The 26,127-nt window shown below is 33.7% G+C and overlaps 1 protein-coding gene across 3 annotated transcripts in view; it reads right to left on the minus strand.

The window, feature by feature from the left end:
* The window catches only part of Mtfr1 (mitochondrial fission regulator 1), a 50,681-nt gene that overhangs the window by 19,763 nt on the left and 4,791 nt on the right, over positions 1 to 26,127 (minus strand). For all 3 annotated transcript variants that reach the window (XM_076836136.1, XM_076836135.1, XM_076836134.1), the window contains exons 2-3: positions 14,361 to 14,504; positions 8,223 to 8,321 (exon numbers count right to left, since the gene is read on the minus strand). In XM_076836136.1, the coding sequence (XP_076692251.1) occupies positions 8,223 to 8,321; positions 14,361 to 14,426 (165 nt within the window). In that variant the 5' untranslated portion in view covers positions 14,427 to 14,504. The remainder of the gene's footprint in view (positions 1 to 8,222; positions 8,322 to 14,360; positions 14,505 to 26,127) is intronic.

The raw sequence follows: 26,127 nt of genomic DNA on the forward strand, positions 1-26,127 counted from the left end.
TCCCAGTGACTGGGAGGCTGAAGCAGGAGAATTCCAAGTTCAAAGTCATTCATGGAGACCTTGTCTCAAAATAAAAAATAAAAAGGGCTGGGAATGTGGTTCTGTAGTTAAGTGCCCTTGGGTTCAATCCCCAGTACCAAACAAACATGCAGGCACACATACACAACCAAAAATAAGTCTTTAAATTGTGAATAAACTTGTTTGGGGAGTGGGTGCTGGGGAATGAACATCCCAGGGATGTATTACACTGAGCTACATCCCTAGCCCTTTGTTATTTTTTTTTTTCTTTAGAGTGGGGATAAGTTGCAGAAGCTGGCCTTGAACATGTGATCCTCCATTTCAGTCTCCCAAGTGGTTGAGATTCCTCAAATGTGCCACCATGCCCCACTGTCAATAAATTTTTTTGAAAACATCAGCTGTTGGTATGTGAATTTATTCTGATATCATTATTACCTAACATTATCAACTTAATATTGTTAAAAATTGGCATTTTAACAGTAATGTACTCAGAACATCAAGCAAGTTACAGTCTTTGGGGAAGAAAGGTAGACGAAAGGAAAGAAGATATATTATATAATATTATATATTAAGAGTTGAGATTAAGAATCTAACCTTTGACCACAAAAAAATAAAACAAAACAAAAACAGTTAAAAATGGAATAAAGATGAAAAAGTTTCAAAATACCAATGTCTTGCACATAATGGCAATAAATTGTTGTCAAAAGAAGAAAAAAGTATCAAATTCAGTAAGTACATTTCTTAAGGTTTATCAGCAGAGACCAACAGAAAGATTTTTATATTTTTCCCCAGGTATTCCAGAAATTTATCCAAACAAGTTAATAACTAAACAGATATTCAGCATAAGAGTTTCTTATACAACTTAAGTAACGTAACTGTGCATCACAGTACAATTCAAGCTGTTCCTCTCTTTATTACCTAAAACAAAAGGGTGTCAAATGGGTTATATGCAGATCCTTCAGTAGGAAGGTCCCCATACTCTGCAGAAGCTCCTAGAAAAGACTGCATTTAACAAACTGTTTTAATACAAATGAAGAAAGTCATAAGATTAAAACTTGGGGCTTAGGGATGTGGCTCAGTAGTAGAGCACTTGTGAGAGGACCTAGGTATGAACTCCAGCACTAAAAGAAAGTTATAAAATCTTCTGGTGCCTTCCTAAGGTGCTAGAGTTCATGAACATCAGACTAATCATTATCCTTTGTTTTGTTTAGAAAATAAAATTTGTTCAGTATACTTGCCAGATGGTAGAAAGATAAGACATTTTGACTGGGAGACTTTTCTTTTTTAAATTTTTTCTTCAGTTGTAGTTGGACACAGTATCTTTATTTTTATTTATTTATCTTTATGAGGTGCTGAGAATTGAGCCCAGTGCTTCACTCTTTCGAGACAGGCACTCTACCTGGCTACAACCCCAGCCCTGGTATACTTCTTACTTTCCCAGTAAAGTATTAAATTGCTTTCTTCCAAAATAGTTATAAATTTTTAAAATTTATACTTTAAGAATACATATTCAAAGATCTATGTTAACCCATTTTCATGATCTCAAATGATAATTAAAGATCAAATTTATTTCTTAACTTTATATCTGTACTCCATACATCAATCAAGAACTATTATTTTTTGCATAAACTTGGAAAAAAATAAGTATTCCAAGGACTTACTTTCCAGTCTTATTTAAACATTAAGCATGCTTAGAAACAAAACCATGCACTCAATGAAATGAAAATGGTTAATGATACTGTCAAGATCTGTCTGTACCATTTCTACTTGACATCCTTCCTTCATCAAAATAGTTTTGTCATTTAAGTCAACCTCATTCAAAAGACAAAAATGTCTGCACCCAAAATCTTTAAAGGTCATTTCGGTGACATAAGAATGAAATGAAAAGGACAACTTTCAGGATAATCCACTTGTAAAGTACAAGACAAGATAGTGAGGACTGGCAAGGAGGAATGAAGGCAAAAATTTCTTGGACGTTAGATACCATTACTGACATGCATGGATGACTGCTGAGAAGTCAGAAAAAGAAAAGAACTTACTGATGGTTCCCAGCAACGTCCTGTCCTATTATAGCCACGGTAGTAGAAAAGAAAGAAAAAGTGAAGAAAAATTTAGAGTAGCATTATATTTTTACTGGTTTTAAGAATTTCACCTTAACATTTGAAAAAACTCATTACTCAAAATTCAATTCTATTTTAGGAATCTTACTATGGTAACTTTAGTTAATTTAAAATATTCTGATAATGTACGAAGAAGATAAATTCATTTAATAGAATGTTTAGAACAAAATAAAATCATCCCTCAGTATCCATGGGGATTGGTTTCCTGGACACTTTCCCCTCCACCCATACTAAAATCTACAATGCTTGAGTCCCTTGTATAAAATGGTATATAGTATTTGAATATAACTTAAAACATCCCCTCCCCGTATACTTTAAATCATCTCTGGATTACTTATGTAACTTAATACAATGTAAACGCTATATAAATAGTTTACACTGCATTGTGTAGAAAATAAGAAAAAAAAGGTACATGTTCTGTACAGATGAAATTTTAAAAATATCTTTGATCATCCTATGGTTGATGCAGAACCCATTATAGTTAGCAATAGCTCACTGTACAAATGGTAATCTGGCGGCGGATTACCCAGAGTTTTTGCGTGGTAATCTGACCAGCATGGGAAGGAATTGCGTGCTAACCTGCAGAATTGGTTGGTCTGGACCAGTCCCCAGGCTGGGCCTGCTGAACTACACCTCCACGGATGGACACCACCCCAGAGCCTGGGGACACTGAACTGAGGAAGCGGGGTTCCCAGGGAGGGCCCAATCCTAGCCTGACATCTGGAGTGGCCTCTGCAGCCTGGCCTGGTGCCACCTCTTGTGGCTGCTCCAAAGGCTGTACCTGCAGGACTTGGCATTCTTAGGCCCATGAAGCCAGAACCCACACTATGCCCCTGCCCCTACCCCTTCCCCTTCCCCCTACTAGTTCCAGTGGTAAGTGTAACAATTAAAATGACATCACTTGTCAAAAAAAAAAAAAATGTACAAGAGTTGAAATTCTTAGTATAAAAATATCAGAAGAGATAACTTTGTCATCATATGACTTTTTCTAAAATAAATACACTGGTACTAGAGACTAGGATTTTCTGCAAAAATGGTCTAATAGTAAACAGGTTATATACAGATCCTTCAGTAGAAAGGTCCCTACACTCTGTAGATGCTCCTAGCAGAGATGGTATTTGATGAGTTGTTCTGTTACAAGTAAGAGAAATCATAAGATTAAAACCTGGGGGTTAAGAGAGTGGCTTAGTGGTAGAGCACTTGCCTAGCATGTGAGAGCACCACAAAAAAACAAAGTAAAATAAAAACCTGAATAATGACTCCCAAGGTGCTGGTTCATGAAGATCAGACTGGTCATAACCCTTTTTGTTTAAAAAATAAAATTTGTTCCAGTAAACTTACCATAATTTTAACTTCCAGATTTAGTTGTGGTATAGGGACTTTACTGGGAATCTGGAATTTCATTCATTATTTGTTTGGTTACAGAACATTCACCTCCACCACCAATTCAAATGATGACTTCTCAAAATACAACAGGTTGGGGCAGGACTACTAAAGAAAAAGTAGTCCAAGTTAAATTACCCAGAGGTCTTCCAGAGTTGGGATTCAACCTATTTATACCACATTGACAAATCTCCACTCAGGTTAATCTAAAGTGCATCTCTGTTAGTACCCACAGTCACTTTTTGTGTGTGCTTTAATTTTTTTTCTTTAGTACAGTATTTAAAACCCTAATAAACTATATTTACGTTCCATGTTTTTTTTTAACTCATACATTTTAAAATTCATAAAACATGCCAAAAAGGCTTTAGTGACTGATTTTCACAACTACCAAAAGGGACTATGTTATTGTTTTAAAGAAAACTGTAGGGGCTGGGAGTGTAGCTCAGTGGTAGAACATATGACCAACATCGATAAAGCCCTGGGTTCAATCCTCAACACTTTGAAAACAAACAAAAAACAACCTTTCTTTAGCAAGGTATGTGCCTCAGGTCCTTAATCTTATCTGTTTAAGAAACTCCTGAATGTTTTATTTTTTTTTAATTCATGTATGAAATTTAGATTTAGTAAGCCTTCAATCTGTTTTAAGAGCTTCCTAAGAATTTCTGCAAGGAGGTAGAAAGGGGACGTAGAACCACATTAGAATTTGAGGCCTAAGCATAGATATTTATTTTTTAAAGCTTTTGATAATTTATGCATCCAGTTCACTATAAATCAAAACCTCTGCACCTCATTCATGCCCTCCTCCAGAGTTTACTGCTTTTGCAGGTCCCTCCACATCTGAAGTTTCTTTTGGTGTCATTAATCTAGAATAAAGAGTAAAAGAAGGGCCTGTTCTAATTTTGTCTTTATCCGAGTTTCTACCCCCGAGGTAGAAACTCAGATACCACAATATGTATAAAAGGCTTATTGCAGAAGTATATAGTTGCAAGCCAAAGTTGAAATGTACATATGTGAAAAGTATACAAGGAATAAGGGAAATTATTTTTTCTAAACTAAAGCAAATGCAAAGAGTATGGAGATCAGGTTTTGGAGCATAATATAGTCAACTAATTCCTAGTACTCACTAAATTCAGAAGTGAATTAAACCTATAAGATTGTAGGTCTTACAATAACAGCAGAGAACATTTATTGAATGCCAGTTATATGCTTTTCACATTTATTATCTCATTTTATTTCCAGCACAACAGTCACTTTACTTATTAATTGGATGAACATATAACTAAATCTTTTGGTCTGTGTTCTGATTTGTCACCTATAAATTTGCAGAATCCAATCTGTAAAATCAGGGAGTTAAATTAGACAATCAAATAAGATAATTTGCTCTGTAACTGTAAAGTGGCAATAATAATAATGCCAACAAAATCACCACCAGCAGCACTTTTATTGAGCACTCTCTATCTACAAGTTATTAAATGCATGGCTTTCATGTATTATATCCTCTAATACAACAACACAAAGTTAACATGCTTGTCTTGCCTAATATTTATATAGGAGTCTTACTTGGATCAATTGGTACAGTGAATGTTATGGTCTGGAAGAACTATACTGAAGTTTAAGATTTCAGAGGTTAAGCTGTTACTGATAATGTGGGTAAACTATGAAAGGAATGGAAATAAAAGTCAGCAGGAGTGGGGAAAAAATAAGTTTTAGATGGATCCTCCAAAAGACAATAAAATCACCCAGAATTATGAGCAGACTGGTTTTGAAAATCAAATTCCTGTCTCTGAACTGACCATGTGAATGTCCTAGTCTCAGTTTAATTCAACTTTGTCTCCTGAGTATGGCTTTACTATAATGCAGTGTACTCTTGTGGACCCCATCACTATGTTCCTCAGTTCCAGACTTTCTATATTACTATTTACCCATGTTAGACTCCTAGATAACCCAGATATATTCCTATCAATTAGCACCTAATGAGTCAGAGAAATAGCAAAAATGCATTGCCAATTTTATTACTCTAAATTGATCTGTATTTTGAAAAACTATGTTTTTTTGAATTTTGATAGTCATAAGAAAAAACAGATACAAAGGAACAATAGCAGACTTAATACATCTAAGTAGCAGGTTAAAAAAAACTTTAAATATTGATATTAAACAAATGATTTGTATCTTCCACTACATTTTAAAATAGGACACTAATGATGCTGCTCTTACCTTACTCAGTCTTCTCATGTTAATTTACTCTCTTTTCAAATGGAATTCCTGAACTAAATCTAGCTTTTTTTTTTCCTAACCATACCCTTCTTAAGTGACTGATAATAATACTGGGAAAAAGAATCCTCCCAATACAAGTACCTGGTTATAGCTCTTTGGTTAACTGTCAAGGCAGATTTGAATTGCAACAGAAAATATTTGATGTCTCAAGTCCTTTAATATTTCCTCCAGCTACATGAACACAAATGCTAAAGCAACTAGGTGGTTATGTAACAATTGTTCACTTAATGCTTTGAATGTAATCCTTGCTGCTCTGCCACTGCAATTTATTTTTAAAATGGACATGCTTCTTTCTCTTCCTGTCTTCCTGCTCCTCCCTAATCTCTCCCCCTACCTAATTTCAGGGGAAACAGGATTATCTTTCTTCCCTAATTAAGCAGATCTATCTGTCCTTGAGTATAAACCCACCACAGGAACAAGGTAATCCAGACTTTAAGGATTGTACCTGAAGATCTCAGAAATGACTATCTACCAAATTAACAAGTGAATTTCAACTCCAACAGAGAACACGTGGCTTGTAGCCTTTGAATCACCTCTTTAAAGACCCCCTGTTCCTGCTGATGGGCAGAACCACAGCCTTTGGGACAGGAGTCTCCTATGTTTTTCCTTTGCTAGCAAATCAATAAACCTTCTTTTTTCCTTTTTGTCAAAACTGTATCCTCATTATTGGACTGGCATTGGGGACAAAGACTGCGCTTTTCTTAAAAGCATTTATTTACATAAACAGGCAGATTTTTTTTTCTTTCTTGGTGGTGCTGGTTTGGAATCCAGTATCGCATAGTATGTTAGATAAGCACTTTACCACTAAGTTATACCAATGGATCCAGAAAGAAAATTTTAATGGAATTGAGCAATCAGAAAAAAGTTAACAAGCTTTAGTTATTACAATAGTTACTTGAAGTAATTGGCAAATAAGGCGAACTTTTGGGTCTAAATGTACAGAACTCTGAGAAATTACCTGAGATACTTAATTCCACAGATTTCTTCATTTTGATTATTTTTTTAAAAAAGTCTAGAGTTTGATAAAAATTACTTTTAAGTTCCAATACATCAGTTTTGGGACTGATACACAAATGTTTAGCCAGTCAATTTGTAAGAAGGACTGAACCACCTTGTAGTCAATCTGAACAAAAACTAAATGCTACCACTTAGAAACAAATTCACACCTCCATCTACCAGGAGTACTGACTTAGGAATATATAAAGGGGGCACTTTAAAGTTTTTGAATGATGAGTTAAATATCTTTCAAATGTCCACATGTTTCTGCTTTAGAGATGTTAAACTTCATGTTATTATATGTTGAACTGAAATGCTTTGTCATATTACTGTCATACAGAATTACTGAAAAATACAAACAAAGCTATGCTATGTAAGCCTAACACTATAATAACAATGAAGAACAAATGCTTATCAGAAAGAAACAGTAAAATCTCCAAGCAAAGAGTAGAGTTGTTCCTGATTTAGCACTATAAGAAAATACTAATACTTGAACATTCAAAGTACTCCTAAAGGACTGGGGATGTAGCTCAGAGTAGAGCACTGGTCTAGCAGGTTCAATCCTGGTCACTACAAATACAAAAGAAAGAGCACTTCTAATTCAGGGTTTGACCTACTACTCCATTTAGAAAACTATAGTTATCTCTTTGTTTTGATATTGCCATTGCCAAGGCAATGGATCCTATATTTAATGCTGAGTTTGAAATCTATGATGAAGAAAGCAACTTATAAGGTACCCAGAGACATCTAAAAACAAACTAAGTGATTGCCCTGTTCAAAGAAAAAAGATTAACAATAAAGAAAATAATGGTGGTAACTTAAGCAACTGAATGCCTATATATTAAGTCACCTAGGAACTGGCAATTGCTTATCATTAGTCTATAACAGATTAAGGATACTATATAATAATAATATGTAACGATAGCTTATCATAGTCTTCTAAATCTTCACATATGTTTGTCTGTTTTTTGGTATCAGGGACTGAACCCAGGGGCACTTAACCATGGAACTACATCCCCACTTTTTCTTAAGATTTTGAGACAGGGTCTCACTTAGTTGCTTAGGGCCTTGCTAAGTTGCTAAGACTGGCTTTGCACTTGAGATCCTCCTGCTTCAGCCTCCTGAGCTGCTGGAATTACAGGCATGCGCCACCACACCCAACCCACACAAGTATTTTTAAGAAGGATAAATGTCTTAAAGATCTTGAATAATCATTTCACAGAGGAACTAAAATTAGAAAGACTACTTTGATTATTAATCCTCTTATTTTAAGAATACTGATATCAATAGGGAAAAGGTTCAAACACAACAAAGTACTTTTAACCATCTTACCTATTTATATTTCTAATGTACAAATTAGAAATACATGAAATATGTAAATGGGTAATATAAAGTTTGTAATAAAAACATGAAATATGTAAAACATAGTACCTGAAATTGAACTCTTGGACACTGAATCAGAGATAAGTTAGTACCAATTTTCCTTACGATACTTCGAGATGAACCATATGGTTTTCCAGACCAAAGTACCTGTAGAAGTAGGAAAAACCAAAAGTTTAATTATAAGATTTTTACAACTGTTAATACTGGAGTTGTAAATGCATGACACGCTAACACATTACTTACGGCATCAGAAAGCTCTAAGTGTTATGGGAAATAAGCTCATACTTCTCAATTCAAAATAAAGAAAATATATAAATATATACTTGTGCAGAGATATATGTGTGTGTGTGTGTGTGTGTATATATATATATATATATATATATATATATATATATATATATATAGCTTGCTATTATTAAAGGTAATAAAGTTTAATGCAAGGCATTATATAAAAATACAGACTACTAACTTTTAAATAATACTATATTTGAATTAAAGACCCAATTTTCTGCAAAGGAGACACTATTTTACCTCTTCTGCTATATTTTTACTTTTAGAATTTTAGTAAATAAATTTTAAAAAATATATGAGAGTTACTTTTGCTGTGATGAACTCTTCAAAACAAATCCAAATTAGTACAAAGCTTAGAATGTCAATGGATGCCATGCATGTTACTTGCTGCACAGGAGCACCTGACCAAAGAAGAGTAGTCACAATGCTCCCTAAGCATGTCCTTGTCTTTAATTTGCATAAAGGTGCTAAATGAGCTAGTGGTAGCCATAATGAGCAGAATTTCTCTGATGGAAAAAAAAAAAAGTGTACCTAGGACATTATGCTATGCTTAAAGCAAAACCAAAAACAAACCCCTAAAGCAAAAAGCAAACAAATAACACACAAACAGTATATTAAATCATTACAAATTGTACCTTGAAAACTTCTCCCCCAGTATATGATCTTTCCTTAAAGAGAAAAACTATCCGTTTTGAGTGCTACACCTGAAAGCCTAGATAGAAGAGGTAAAGAAAGGTAGTATGCTATTAAAAGCAATCATAAAAGAAAAGAATGGGAATAACATGACTATTATACTTATTTCTCAAACCTTAACAATTTTACTCTAAAAACTGAATAAATAATACCAGAACAATTACATATAAAGGGGATAGTGGACATCATCCCCCTTTTAAGATCATTCCATGGCTATAGTAGGTTAAAGAATGGAATTACTCCAATATAAACAGTATGACCACGCAACGGATCATAGAAAACTCTGATGGCTAAAACACCCAACCCAAACTGTACCTCAGACCATTATAAAAGCATCATGAACAACTTACCAAATGTGCACAGAAGCAATCTGATTTCTTAAATTTTAGCAGCCAAATCCAATTTAATATGAGTCAAAGTGAGAGTCTTGAGGGTACATATAATACTCCTGGCATTTGCCTTAGCTATTATATATTTTTTATCTTATATATTCAAGGTTTCATGAACTTACCCAGCAGAGTTCCAGAAAACACTAGAATCTACTGGCTACGATAACCAACAAAAACTGTGATTCTTTCTTTGGAAGTATAAATAAAAAGGATGATATGTATTAGTAGATGTATAATATGTATAAGTAGATTATGATATGTATAAGTAGAAAGGAAGATACTGATATTAAAATATGACTACTATACAAAGAGTTTAAGAGGTAAAGCTACTCTGAAATCTAGAGCAAAATATCACTCACAATTATTATACAGAGGATTGTTATATAAATAGTTTTAATAACGTGAGGACTGCCAGGCATTGTGGGACATGCCTGTTTTCTCAGCAGTTCAGCAGGCTGAGACAGGAGGATCACAAGTTCAAAGTCAGCCTCAGCAACTTAGTGGGGTCCTACACAACTTAGTGAGACCCTAGCTCAAAATAAAGAATAATTTTAAAGACTGCTCAGCAATTAAGCATCCCTGGGTTCAATCCTCAGTATAAAAATAAAAAAAAATAATAGTGATGATGATGATGATTATGATATGACTAAGAGATGGAAAAATACCTGACTAGAGGGAAATGGGAAGCCTCACAGTTCTACAAAATCAACATAAAAGCCGCTATACCCAAAACAGAACACGAGCAAGTCATTCTAAAATACAAAGTATTTAAGCAAGCATTTTACCTTATACATTTCAATAGCTCTTGGTCTTTTAAAAATAAATCCATAGAGCAATGGTAACACCACCATTTGGTGATTTCCTTTTTTTTTTTTTTTTTTTTTTGAATCTTGTACTTAGTCACAAGTCAAAATTCTTTTATGATGTAAGAGAATTGGAATGCTATTTATGCATCACAATGTAATAATTAATTGTAGTCTAGAGTGAATCTTCCTCCTCTCCAGGAAAAAAAGATCTTGCCTGGAGATGAAGAGGATAAAAAGCTCACAAAGAAAAATTTTGAAAGGATTTGCCAAGGTCAGGAAGGATTGTTTCTGACAGCTTTAAGCAGTCTTCATTATACATGCTGCAGGGCTAAGTTTCAATTATCATCTTTCCATCTGTTTAATATCAGAAGAAAAGAATACCAGGTGCCTTCTAGAAAAGTAGCCAATGATTCAACTATTAATTGTAAGGAATATATAGACTATTTCATCTACAAAGATTAAAGGAAGGAAAAAGAATAGATTGCTTTATGTGATTATTTTTTTCAAGCATACATAGTAGTAAAACAATGTTCTTTTGTTACTTGTGAAATGCATAGTACTTAGCGCTGGGAAATATGAAGCAAGACTCTATGTAAGTTAATAGATATATAGAAAGAATAGCCACCAGACTACAGTGAGGAGACAAAAACTAAGGGGAAAGACTTCCAAGAACTCCAAAAGTATGTCTTGATATATATATATTTTTTTCCTATTCAGTACTCATGGAAGGAGAGAAATTATAAATGGCTGTGAAGAAACAGTGAACAGATGGCACTGAAAAGTCACCATCTGTGCACCAGGAGGCTGCATGACCCAAGTGCATCTCCTACCTCACCTTGTGGCTAAACTGTGTCTTGTCAATATACTGGTTTGGAGAAGGGTATGCTCCTTCTAAAGATAAACTGTCATTAATATTTCTTCAGATTTAAGAGAGAAGTCAGGGAGAAAACTGTCATTGCTAGATAATTTGATCTCACTGAGAAATAAGAATTCAATTCCCTTAAGAACTCACCAAACAGAAAAACTATGCTTTATCTATAAAAACTGCTTATAAATAATCTAATGAGTCTGTGTATGTGTGTATGTGTGCATGTCTGCGTCTAGTAATGACAGTCCATAACATTTAGCAACAGTGTTGGAAAGTGATGACAGAAAGGAGGAGGATGACAACAGGAAAGCAATTTGTTCTTTTTAACATTGTGAAATGCTATTGTAGAAGTGTTGATGTGTGAGGCTAGAATCTGAAGCATCATCTGTCTCATCTGTGATAACTGCACTCAAGTTTTATGTGGCAATTCATTTGTTATAAACGAGTCTAATTTATATTATTACTCAAGAGAAAATATTTAACAGAAGAAACTATAAATTCTAAGTAAATACAGATTTTTAGATAAACTGATATAATTTGATTCATGTATACATATACAAATTTCTATGTGTATATAAAATTTTTCTAGGAAAACTGTTCATGCCATCGATAAAATTTTTAAGGAGTCTGTGATCCAACAAAGTATAAACTCTTACATTCCAAGGGACCCAGGGAAATATAAAAAGTGTGTATTGGGGAGAGGGAAGAAGAATGGAGCAAAGAAATTCTTTTTGATAATTTCAAAATTCCTAACTGAAGATTAAACTTCTATCAGTTCTCTTCTTCCCTGCTCTAAATTCCTAATCACATTTATACTGGTCCTCCAAAGAACAAAAGAAAAAGGTATAATTCTCACATATTATTATTTTTCTAATACAAAGTAGATATTCACCATAGTATCTTTTTTTAATCATAAAATACTAAGGTTAATAGGAATCAAGTTAGCTTCATACTATTCTTTCTTCTTTAGTTTAATAATGTTTTTGTTTAGGCATATAAATATAATACATTGAGAAAAAAGTTTGGATGCATTCAAACAAATGTTGAGGCAAAATGGAGGACAGTGAAGAGGAATTCTAAGCCATGGCAGCACAAAGACCTGGCATTAAAGGCAGGCTCTACTGATTTACTGCCTATATAAGCTGGTCACTGTACTGATTTTCCATTTTCTCAACTATAAACTGGGAACAATATCTGCTTCATGAGTCCATGAGTATTAAGTGAGTTAACATATTTATAATGTCTTTAATAAACATTCACAGTCTTCTTCCCCTTCTATTGTAAGAGGTTGCAAAGTAGTCTAAAAAGAGGAAGGAATTTGGAACCAAACTGGGTTCACATGATATACACACACACACACACATATATACACACATATACACACACACATATATATGTGAATTCAGGGCAGCGGGAGGGGGTGGGGAACAGACAGACAAAAGTGGACCTAAGAAAGTTTCTCTTCAGATGTCCAACAGTAAAGGCTATACTTTTGTATTTTGATTATTTAACAGGAGGCCATTACCCTTCAAAAATCTTAGAAATTAAAAATTTCTAAAAGATCAAAATGCTTTATTTCAGAAGAAAAGTTGAGTTTATACAGATTTTCAGCAAACTGATTAAAGCTGATAATTATGTATTAGTCTCAACACATTAAAAAAAAAAAAAAAAAATCCTGCTCATCTTCTATTAATAGGAAGGGCCCTTAGTTTTAATTACAATATTTTGAGTTAGTCCATTCTCTGACAAAAGACATCCATTTTACAACTTAAAATAAACAAAGCTAAACAAAATGTCACTTGTGCCTAAGAGAATTCTGTAAGTGGCCTGGTGGCCTAAATTAGCCCAAGTCATATTAGCTTGATGAGGTGGGGGATGTGGGGGACAAAGCCAAACCAGGAAGCTTTTTACTATTGAATGCAACTACACTATATACAAGGCCTTGTGCTTCTTATTCCTATTTTGAAGATGAAAATAACCAGCAGAGGCAAATTTCAGATCCAGGTTTATTTAAATCCAGGGCCAACAATCTTACCACTAAACTGTATTTCTCATTAAAACAACAAATAAATAGAAATCAAAATGCTTCACTTTTGGGGGAATTTGAAATAAAAGAAGCTTTCCTTCTTTCTGAAAGCAAGAGGAAAAGAAACTCTTTTGGTATAGATACTAAAATGTTAATCTACTATATGTAGCCAAATGGTGGTATATAAGTGATAAAAGGATGTTCAAAACATATGAACATGTATCTGAAAAAGATGAAAATATCAGTAATTTATTTTCCTATTATTTATCTTCAAGCTAATAATTTCAAAACCATGCAGCTACATAAATAGATAAATAAATAAATAAATGTAATTTTAATTGGTCCTCTGTTTTTTATATCTCCAAATAGATGTAGCCTTGGGGAGTTAGATTCAAAGTTCAGACACAAAGTAAAAACTAAAAACGGAGAAGTACACTAGAATACCCATATTCAAATGATGTAATCTAACTATATATTTAATAAAACTTAATACCATATCACAGACACTAAGACACTGAATTTGAAAATGAGAAACAAGTATTCTACAAAAGTATTTTACAAAATGTGCCTGGCACAGTTGCTCTCATAACTCCACTGAGGATCTGAATAAAATTTATGTATCGTATAAAATACCTATAAAAAATGTCAAGAACAGAATTAACATCTGTAGAATAGAACGATCATAATATACTAAATTTTTTTCTTCCTCGTTAAAGTTTATATTTAGGAGACATGACTTACCTTTAATTTTGATGAATGACATTATAACATAATTCAATATTAATAATTTTACAACACTAACTTATCAACTGTGAGTCAAACATTTTATTACATGATTGTTCTATATATTTAAGCCTTCCCTCACTAGTAACAGATGCGTTGCTTTTAATGGTCACATAATACAGTAATTAATTTTCCACTTAGCCCAGAAAGTTATTCCCTTACTCGGGATGCTGGGAAAAGATTTTCTATTATATAAATAGTGAGCAAATTAAACATTATATAAATATTAAATTCAAATATTGATCACGTATAGAACTTATCTAATTTTCTCAGAAAAACTCTTAAAAGATGGAAATGTCTAGATTTTAAAAATGAATTTTGAGCACTCACCGATTGCATGCTTACTCCAACTTGTTGAAAAACCATCCTCATCAGGCGCTTAATCCAGCCAAGCATTTAGATGGTAAAGTTGTCCCAAATTTGCATTTCAAGTACTTCAGGCATACATTGCAGTTCATTGTCCATTAAAGCACACTGAAAATTTTAAATGCAGATACTGAAATGAATTGTTATTATTCAGAATCTCTGCTGTGTACAACTTGTCTTACAAAGTAAGCCTAAGACATTTTAAAACTTGCAGCAGCAAAATTAGTTCTAGGAAAACACACTACACCTGTTACTGCCACCACTGACAGAATAGTCAATATAGTTCCTCCTTTTCTGTGTCACCAGATACTGTGGCATCTGCTTAGCCAAGTCTAAAGCTCATGTATCCTAACAAAAAGGAGGCTAGAAAAGCAAGTACCTGCAATAACAAACAGGTTTTTCTTGCCACCAAAAAATTAGGAAGAAAGGAATTCCAGGAACAGGATTTCAATGCAACATGGTAAAAAATGACAAAAGTCCTTTTATTCTCACTAGCACCTTCAACTCACCACCCCTATGCCCCACTATACACTACAGAGATCTCAAATATTAACTTGCATCATGTAATTTCAAAATATTAGTCTACAAATGAGATGGCATTTAAACAGAACATAAATCAATGCAGTGCTGCATCATTAAAAAAATGTTGCATTAAAACAAAAACAAAAACCAGAAAAACAAAACTGAACAGATCAATGTGTTTTTGAGATAGTTAATTTACATTTTAATGTAAGCTCCTCATCTCATCATGGACCAACAGCAGTTTGTGGTCTACACTTTGAGAACTTTATAATTACAGAGAATGGGAGAAAAAAGTAAAGCGCTACAATATGCCAGCAATGGATGCAAATTAACTGAAAAGAGGAGCTGTACCCTAAATGACAGAAGAGTGGAAAAGAAAATGAGCACTATGGGCAAAAATGAACAGCAATGGGGAAGGCAGGAAAACAAGAATGAGTACAGGATGCATGTTTATATGAGAACTTGAGCTAAGAGCTTATACTGGAGAAAAAGGAAAAAGAGACAAAGATCAGATTAAATAAATCTTGAAGCCACAAAGTAGAGTTTGACTCAATATGTAAGTTTAAAAAGTTTGTTAAATATGGCAAAATTTAAATTAAATTTGATTCTTTGAAAAACCATAAAAAGAAATAGTACACACATTTTACTGGAAGGTACCAAATTATCATTTATAGAGGGGCAAAGGTAGGATTCAAACTAGAAATTTAGATCAAAATTTAGATTTTTATCTACTACACCATACTACTCCCTACAGGGAAAAATAGTTTGAGGAAATTATTTGAAATTTTGAGTGTTTTCTGTTTCGATGTTGTCATACATGATCCTACTCAACTTTCAATATGTTTATATACTTAAAGTAATGATATAAAATAGTTAAGTATTAAAAGGTGCAGTGGCACATGCCTATAATCCCACTGATATGGCAGGCTGAGGCCAGAGGATCACAAGTTTAAGGCCAGTCTCAGCAACTTAGTGAGACCCTGCCTCAGTGTAACGAATAAAAAGAACTGGGAGTGTAGCTCAGTGGTAGAGCACCCTTGGGTTCAATTCCCAATACCAAAAAAAAAAAAAAAGTGTGAAGTGTTAAGGCTTTGAGCTAGAGCCTATACTCTAGAGCCTATACCCTTATATCACTTACCAATTGGTGACTATGAACAAAATAATTACCTTCACACTGACAGAATTAGTCAAAAAGGCATTTTAATGTCACCAAGATTTATTATTGAATAAATGAATCACATCTCTGAGAGTTAATGAAAATGAATTAAATGAAAAGAGGAAAGAGTCAAAAATGACATAAGAAATAGAAATGGTTGGCCAAAAACTAGGCAAGGTCAAAGAATGATTTTAAGTGAGGGTGAAACCCTCCTATTTTGTTGTCTCCATAGTTTTACTTTTTCCAGAATGTCATATAGTTGGAATCTCAATAGTATATAGCCTTTTCAGATTGGTTTCTTTTACTGAGTAAGGTGTATTTGAAGGTCCCTGCGTTTCTTTTTGTGTTTTAATAGTTCACTTCCTTTTACTGTTGAATAGTACTTCATTACCTGGATATACCAGTTTATTCACTCATCTGCCAATAGGCATCTTGTTTGCTTCTGAGTTTTTGACAATTATAAATAAAAATACTATAAATATCTATGTACAAATTTTGCTTGTTTTATTAAATGAGTACTGCATTAGGGTTCTTTAGAGACTCAGAAACAACAGCACATATACATTTTTTTTAAGTTTTTAAAAGTTGTAGATGGACACAATACCTTTACATTTTGTTTAATTTGTTTATGTGGTTCTGGGGATCGAACCCAGTGCCTCACACATGCTAGGCAAGCGCTCTACCACTGAGCCACAATCCCAGTACCAACAGAACATATATTGATACCTACCAAAGAGATTTATTTTGAGATTGGATCACTCAATTATGGAAGCTGGGAAATCCCATAATCTGCCATGTGCAAGTTTGAGGGACAAGTCTGCTCATGGTATTATCCCACTCTGAATCTGAAGGCCTTTACAAGGATCTTTTTTCCCCCTATATCATATCCTAACAATTTTTCCTACATTTTATTGGTGCACTATAGCTGTGCATATTGATGGAATTTGCTGTTACATGTTCACACATGCACACAATACATGGCGCCTCAGCAACTAAGGCTGGTCCTTTTCCTCTACAGATCTACAAGGGACTACTTTAAGGCAAGAGATGGATGTTCCCACTAAAGCAATGAGCAAATCTGCTCCTCCTCTGCCTTTTTGTTCTATTAAAGCCCTCAAAGATTTTATTACACCCCTTAGTGAATAGATTCAAATACAAATCTTTTCCAGAACACGCTCACAAACACACCCAGAAATAATGTTTTACCAGCAATTTCTGCATATCTTAGCTGAAGCTAGCTGTCACATAAAATGAACTATTCACAGATAGTTCTTTTTTAAAAAATTATTATTTGCCAGAAAGAAATGTAATACCTAAAATCTAGGCTAGAGATTAAGATTAGTGATCACTAGTTTAGAAAAATAAGATGAAAGGAATTAATTCATGAGGACAAAGAAAAGCCAGTAGAAAGCTTAGGAAATACTGTAGAACAAACAGAAAAAATAAAAAGCACTGAGAAAAAGAATCAGTAGAAAAATTAGAGTTGTACTGTCACTAAAAGAAAAAAAAAAGAAATTCAAGAAAGTTAATGATCCTTGTTAAATACAGAAGGGAAGTCATTTTGGTGGACTCTTTATTGCCACCCTTTCCACCCTCTCCACTGTGCTCTCTGGAACCTAATTTGGAGGTAAACACCCCCCCAACTCCACATCAACCTATTCACTCACCACTGAAAACTCCTGGCCCACTTCCTTTAACTGAAACTTGGCTTGCCTTTGGAATACTGCCTCTCCTAAGCTACAGCCTTCTCAAAAGGGTTTCTGCTTGTTATTCCCTTAAACTTTATGTCAAGACTATTTGTCATCAATTATTTGCCTCCGATCTTTTAATAATCCCTTCCTCAAAGGCAGGGATTAAATTAAAGGGAGAGAAATTAAAGAGAGAGAAAAAAGGTCCATGGTTAGTCACTCATGGCTGCCAGTGGAGGGATAGTTTGACAAACAAAGCATATGGGCATTTTCAGAAACGAAGCCAGTCTTGTCTTTACTTTGAGTGTGACAGTAACTACATGGCTGTGTTCATCATAGAAATGTTCACCAAAACCAGTGAATTTTGTTGTATGCAAATTATACCTCCATGGGGGAAAAAAACAAAACAAAATTTTCCTTTGAGATGCTGCTTTAATACCAAGTTCCCTTCATTGTGGATGTTACTTAAGAGTGCTTTGTCTTTCATCATCATTCAGCTAAGATTTTTGTTGAACCTTCACTCCAAGTCCTTCCCTAAAAGGAATTCTGAACTTTGACTTGATTAGCACTAGTAAATCAATAAATATATCTTATATTCTTGTCAGTGCTGGGTGATTTTGGTATTCATACAGCTGATATATCAAGCAGAGTAGTATAAAAGCCCATTTTTAAAAAGCTATAAAACAGTCAAAGCTGAAACCAAGCTAATCATAGAGTAAGGTTGCTGTCTTCATGTTTTATTATATTTGGAGACAGGAGTTTTGACTGACAAAAGGCATGAAAGGAATTTCTGGGATGCTGGCAATGTTCTTTTTTTTTTTTTTTTTTTTTTGGATGATGCTGGGAATTGAACCCAGGGCCTTCTGCATGCAAGGCAAGTACCCTACCAACTGAGCTATATCCTGAGCCCAATGTTCTATATCTTGATAGAGATGCTCAAATATGTTGACTTTGTGAAAACTTATCAAGATACACATTTATATAACTTTGATAAATTTCTCTTAGAAATAAAAACATTAATATCTAAATACATACATATAATTTCTGCAGTGCTTTTTATATTCATGAAACTGGAATTTAAATGCATATCAATAAAAATGGACTAATGTCAATAATATGGGATTGCCGTAGTGGGTTTCTGACATAAAGGACAAATTAAGCCCCCTCTTGAGCTCTCTTCCCTTTTGTGCTATCTTGCTCCTTCACCTTTCATCAGATGCAGCATGAAGACCTTTGCTAGATGCTGGTGCCATGGTCTTGAACTTTCCAGTCTCCACAAACATGAGACACAAATTTCTGTTCTTTATAAATTATCCAATCTCAGTTATTTCATTATATAGTAGCAGAAAATGGACTAAGAGCCAGCCACTGTGTATACACCTGTAATCCCAGTGACTTGGGAAACTAAGGCAGGTGGATAAGTTTGAGGCCAGCTTCAGGAATTTATCGAGATCCTGCATCAAAACAAGAAATTAAAAAAGGGCTGGGGATGTAGCTCATTGGTACAGTACCTGAGCTTAATCCCCAGAATCTTCCCCATAAAAAAAGAAAGAAAATAGACTAAGACATTAACCAAATTTACCCAACTCTTTCTTCATCATTTTCCCACAGATAATCAAGCATACCATTTGATAATAGAGAAGTCAGCTGAGAAAAAAAAAACGCTCAGTGTCTTGTCATTCCACATGCCACACATTTATCTGCACCTGTATCTATTCCTCCAGTCTCTCCTTCCAAACAAATGCCCAGGATTCCATCCTCTCACTTCACAGGTCTTACATCAGAAATGTCCTATATTGCATCAATTCTCTCTTCTACTTTATTAATTTCAAATACACTTGCCCTTCCTAGTTTTTCCCAACTGAATTTCATCCAAAATTCAACTTCTCCCAAATCTGTTGTTCATGTGTTCTCTGAGGAAAATAGCAGTCATATTGCCAGTTATTCCTTCTCTTTCATATTCTATAATCAATCAAGTTCTATTTTCCCTCCTAAAAATATCAGATCCCATCTCCAATGTCCTTACTGCTATTCTATGGCTTTGTTATTGTAAAAATCCCCTAATTTATGACCCACGCTTGCCCTCCCCTTTCCATCTGAATGGAAAACCAAAGTAGATTCTTTATGATTTGGTCTCTATTATTTATTATCCTCTGTGCTAGTCAGCTTTTCATTGCCATGATAAATACCTGAGAAAAACAACTTACAGGAGTAAATATTTATTTTGCCTCACATTTTTAATATGTTTCAGTTCATGGCTGGCTGGCTCCACACTTGAGGTGAGGCAGAAAAATATGGTGAAAGGTCATGATGAAGGAGAGAGGCTCAGCTCATGGCAGCCAAGAAGCAGAAAGATAGAATGAGAGAAGGGGCCAGGGAGAAGAGAAACTCTTCTGGGCAGGCCTTCAAGGACCTATTTCCTCCAACTAGTTCCCACTTCCCAGTAGGTCACCATTCAATTATCAAAGGATTAATCCACTGATAAGGTCAAAGCCCTCATGATCCAATCATTTCTTAATAGCCCCACTTCTGAATACAGAAGACTTTGGAGGACATTACAAATCCAAACCTTAACATTGTCCTTAGTATTCTATGTTTTGTTCCAGTCATACAGGGAATTCCAGAAATTAAACACGCTCTCATCTCTGGACTTTTCCTCTACTCATCATTCCACCTCCCTACTGTATTTCTACACAAAGCTGGTTCCTACTAATCTTTGATGTAGCTTAACTATGCCTCTTCTAAAAAGTATTTCTCTCAGAATTAGGATTAGAACCCTCCTGTGTGTATTCCCCCATATAGTAGCACAAAAATGTACCCATAAACCACTTCCTCCTCCACTGGCCTATCATCAACTTAAGGGAAGAAACTATCTTATTTATCACAGTGCCTCAGCACTTAGCACAGGTATAGGATATAATAATTGTGCAATTAATACTTGAGTACCAAATGATTGGAATGTAAGCCATAACCCAATGCCTTTCCATGCCTTCTTAACTGTAAACAGATATTTACTGAAACGAGTTTTGATTCTATTATAGGCAAGCTAGGTAATTTCACAAAAACCTTCCTCCCAATGAGGACAAATAAAGTAGCTGGACAAAATACATAAATCAACTATTGAAAGCATCAGAGAACTAACAAGGCACAGAAATGTAAGCAAGGCAATAAGAGATGATTCTTAGTTGGAAAGCATTCATCAAAGGGTTGTTTTTTTTTAAATGTGAACAAATATTTCTTAACTTGGGGGCTATTACATGGATGTTTGCTTTGTGACAATTTATTAAGCTGTACACTTACCTTTTGTGCATTTTTCTGTTATAATTCCTAATTTTAAAAAGTTTTAAAAATGTAAAGACATAATTGGAAACACTTAAAATTTTTGCTATGATCACAAAGGTGGCTGTTTTCAATAGGAATTATAGCCACAATGGTGGCTTTTATAAATAGGAATTAAAGTATCTTAATTCTTTTTTAAAAACCTGCCTCAAATCAATGTACTCTTCATATTACCTTATCTAAATCAGTCCTGTTAAGTTAGTAATACCTTCCTCTATATATTCAAGTTCAATTTAAAAGTAAATTCTAGTTATCAAGCACCTTTAAAAAAAAAAACCCAGAAGTACCTTTCTTTACACAAATCATTTACAAAGTTCCAAAATGTTTCTTAGCATTTGTTTTAATTCAGTTTTCAACTTTGTAAACTATATTCAAGAGACCTCCCACTTCAGCATTACTGCACGTGTCTAAGATTTTTTATTCTACTTTTTTTTTAGTCTCCATCTCCCTTTTTTAAAACTTTATTCTAATTAGTTATACATGACAGTAGAATGCACTTTTGACACGTCATACATAAATAGGTATAATTTCTCATTCTTCTGGTTTTACATGATGTAGATCACTCTGACCATATTGTCATATATGTACATAGGGTAACAATGTCTGATTCATTCCTACTATCCTTCGTATCCCCCCATAATGCTTCCCCTCCCTGAACTCTCCACTACCTAATTCAAATTAACTCCATTCTTCCCCAGCTCCCCCTTCTTATTGTGAATTAGCACCCACATATCAGAGAAAATATTCAGCCTTTGTGTTTGGGGGATTGGCTTATTTTGCTTGGCATAATATTCTCCAGCTCCATCCATTTACTGGCAAATGCTATAATTTCATTCTTCTTTAAGGATGATTAAATTCCATTGTGTATATAAACCACATTTTCTTTATCCATTCATCTGTTGAAGGACACATAGGTTTAGCTACTATAGAGTTGCCATAAACATTGATGTGACTGTGTCACTGTAGTATGTTGATTTTAAGTCCTTTGGGTATAAACCAAGGAGTGGGATAGCTGGGTCAAATGGTGGTGGTTCCATTCCAAGTTTTCTGAGGGATCTCCACACCACTTTCCATAATGGCTGTACTAATTTGCAGTCCCATCAGCAACGTATGAGTGTATCTTTTCCCCCACATCCTCACCAACCTTTATTGTTGCTTTTATTCTTGATAACTGCCATTCTAACTGGAGTAAGATGAAATCTTAGAGTAGTCTGTCTAAGCGAACTGTTGATAAAAATTTTCTGGTATTCTTGTTCATTTGGTTACTTTTATATAAAATTCTGATTGCCAGTTGCTCAGATAACAAATGACAAGGCACAATTCTTTAAAACATTAAGTTCCTAAACCTAAGGCAAAATCTTGAATGTACATCATTCAATTCTTTAACATCTTGAGGAACTCAGAGCTGCACATTTGGCATGCATTTTTATTCACTGCAGATTTATAAACGTGAATCAAATTTATGGTTAAAGAATCATTTTTTTTAAAAAAGGTTTTAAAAAAGATAGCTTAAGAATCGGGCTTCAGATTACTTTCTACATTTAATAAATACATACAATTAAACTCTTAGAAATTTTATGAAGATACTAAAGGCTTATAATCTAATCTAGTGTAGTACTGACTATAAGAAATAATAAACTATTTTTTTGTGGGGAAGACTGTTTGGCAGGGTAATAGAAGAGTAAATGAAGAAATAAACACAACTTGAAAAACACTTTATTTTTCCTTCCAAACTTGGTGAAAACATATGATATATAGCTATACTAAATAAAATTTATAGCAGTCCAATCAAAGACAAGAAAACACCACTTGAACTGAGGCAATGTCTGTTTTTAAGACTGCTACAACAAAAGTTACAGGAGTTTCATAGCTTGTTAGTCATAAAGATAAGGTTGTCATTAAATTTTAAGTGTCTAAAATTTTTAAGTTATAATTTAAATATGGTGGGGTTTATTTTCATAAGGTCTATGACAATCACTCAAGGAAACAGCCAATTATCTTCAAATCATTAGAGAGATGACCCATTTTATAGAAAATGCCTAAAAAGATTAATAGAACATTTCTTAATAATTTGGTTGGCTAGATCATTAGAAAAATGTTATTTAAGTATTCTCAGAATATGAAAATATTAGATAATCATATCAGTGTATCCCAAATGACAGCTTATATAAGATACTTTTTTGTAGGTAGTAATGTTTGGCAGGGGACAATGACACAAAAGAAAAATAAGAACCATGAAGTAAAAAGTTCAAACAACTTTATTCAATTTAAAGTTTCTGTTCTTCGAGAATATGTCCTTCCTTCATTTTGTCCCTGTATTCTTTTAGGGTACAAGAAGAACAGATACATTTTATTTGATTTTCAATTTTCAATAGTTGGGATTGAACTCAAGGGTGCTCTGTCACTGAGCTATACCCCTAGCACTTTATAAAAATTCTGAGACAGGGTGTTCCTAAGTTGCCTTGAAATTGCAGTCCTCCTACCTTAGCCTCCTGAGTTGCTATGATTGCAGGCATGTGCCACCATGCCAGGCTAAATATTTATTTTTTAAAATGTTCTCACTTATAACAACTTGAACTTGTCAGAATTTTATTTTTTTTATTTGTGCATTATTTTTTTATTCACTGTGATACATTCTATAAGCTCAAAACATTATTTGGTCAATTTCATTCCCCAGTATTTACACTATTTTTTTGAAATTAAACTTTGAAATTCAAGTCCAGTGTCTACTACTATACCTCACATCAGGCTAGTCTAGACTTTATGTCAGAATACTTTACCATAACTATAAAACAATGATAAAGTATTTAACCTCTGGGTACCATGTACTAGCAGTAATTAAAAATAATATTCCACATGCTCATGAAAAATTAAGTAGAAATATATATATATATATTATATATATATATATAATATATATATATATTTTTATATATACACACATATATATTTTCCCAGTACCTAGTATAGAATCTGACATAGTATCATTTTGCTCAATCCATAATGAATAAATCTTAAGCCCTGTATTACATCTCTCAACAAAAAAGTAAAATTGGCTGAATATCTATGAACACAAGCTAATTAAAACTTGACAAAAAAATGTTTTTTTCAAGTTAATGGTCTTCAAGGTGAATTTAAATTTCTGAAGGACATATTAAAGTCATTTGTCTCTCTGTAGGATAAACGTCAATAAGAGCCAGGCACCAAGGCCTCTAACCCCAGTTACTCAGGAGTCTGAGGCAGGAAGCTTGCAAGTTCAAGGCCTGCTTGGGCAACTGCAACCCTGCTGTCTCAAAAGTTTTTAAAAAAGAGAGGCTGGGGTGTGGCTCAGTGGTAGAGTACTCCTGGGTTCAATCCCCAGTATCACAAAAATAAATATATACATAAAAACAAAAAGTCAGCAAGAGAGGTTCTGTTTCCATTTAAAGACCTGTCATTTGCATGTGAGGATCTCTGGAATATAACCACACACTGAGTGACAAGTATTTTCTTCTTGAAGTACTTTTGTAACTTTAAGCAGTCCCAGGCAAAAGAATTAAGTAGCTTGGCATTAATTTTAAAACAGTGCTTTGAAAAGACAGTTCAAATACTTTCAGTGATCAGTAAGTACAAATAAACTACTTGGGAATCAACAATACTTTCTGACTAAAAATGCTGCCCTTGGCCCAAGGACAGATATGATGAAAATTCACTGTAGAAGTGATTCTGACAAGTTCTATAATAATTAGTCCCTTGCATGTTACATGTACTGCTCTACTGTGAAAACTCAGCAAACTATATCTTTTTAAATAAAGTAGTTTAGTTTTTGAAATCTTAAAGTTATTCACTGAAGCATTAGTTGTGAAAGAAAAAAAAAATCTAGAGGCAATGTAAACACATATCAATAAGGAAACAGTTAAATTCAACATACCCAATGTAAATCTGTGGACATTTTAAAAAAAGAAAACAAAAAAATGACAAATCTTTAAGGACAACAACTTCAATATTTTGGTTTTCAAAAAGCTATGCATGAAAATATTTGCATAATAAAATATTAAATAAAAAAAGTTCCAAACAAACAAGTATATATTATTTCATTAAAAAAAAATAGGGGCTAGGTATGTAGCTTCTTGGTAGTATAAGCTCTTAGCATGTGTGAAGCTCTGGATTTGAGTTAGATCCCTAGTACCACAAAACAAACAAACACACAAACAAACACCTAAAACATAGTAGAAATAGTGGTGCAATAAGTATCTTGTATAAACACAAAGAAAAAAAGATTTGAAAAGCTACCATAACATTGACTTTATCTGAGGCTTGTCAATAGGATCAGCCATTTATTTTTTCCTTTTTGCACTTGCCCTTCTGTTATTCTGGTTTTTTTTTCAACAGAATACACTACTTTTGTAATTTTTTTGAAGACCAGTAGCATTTTTAAGATTAAGTAAGTGAATAAATCTAAGAAGTAAAGACATAAAAATTATTCAAACTTTGGACTATATAAGTAAACAATAAACATTAACAATATACAGACTTGGGGAAACCACGTAGGCTATAAATTCCTATTTTCCTATTTCAGACATTCATCCTTTATGATTTTTGCCATATTCAAATACTCTTTAATAGTTCAGTCTAAATCAACTCATTTTTTAAAAAATTATATAAATTTAGCCTCATCCTAAGCAATAATATTTATGCAATCAAAGCTTATAGTTCAAAGTATTTTTCCAAATACATTTTAAAATGTAGTCATGCATTGCTTAATGATGGAAATATATTCTGAGATCATTATGCTAACATCAGAGAATGTACTCACACAAACCTAGATAGTAAAGGTTAAACGCTCAATGTGGCCCCTTGATGAAATCAAGAGACAAAGTTAACACAGGATGTAAGGTACAAGCTGCTGCAAGAGCAACATAGCATATTGTTATAAACTCTTCTTTCTTAATAAGTATAACTCCTTAAAATAATGATAGGAAGTATAGAAAAGTAAGTATATAAACCAGTAGTATTTATTATCATTATTAAATATCCTCTACCATAC

Source organism: Callospermophilus lateralis, chromosome 16, assembly GCF_048772815.1.
Source record: "Callospermophilus lateralis isolate mCalLat2 chromosome 16, mCalLat2.hap1, whole genome shotgun sequence".
NCBI lineage: Eukaryota > Metazoa > Chordata > Mammalia > Rodentia > Sciuridae > Callospermophilus > Callospermophilus lateralis.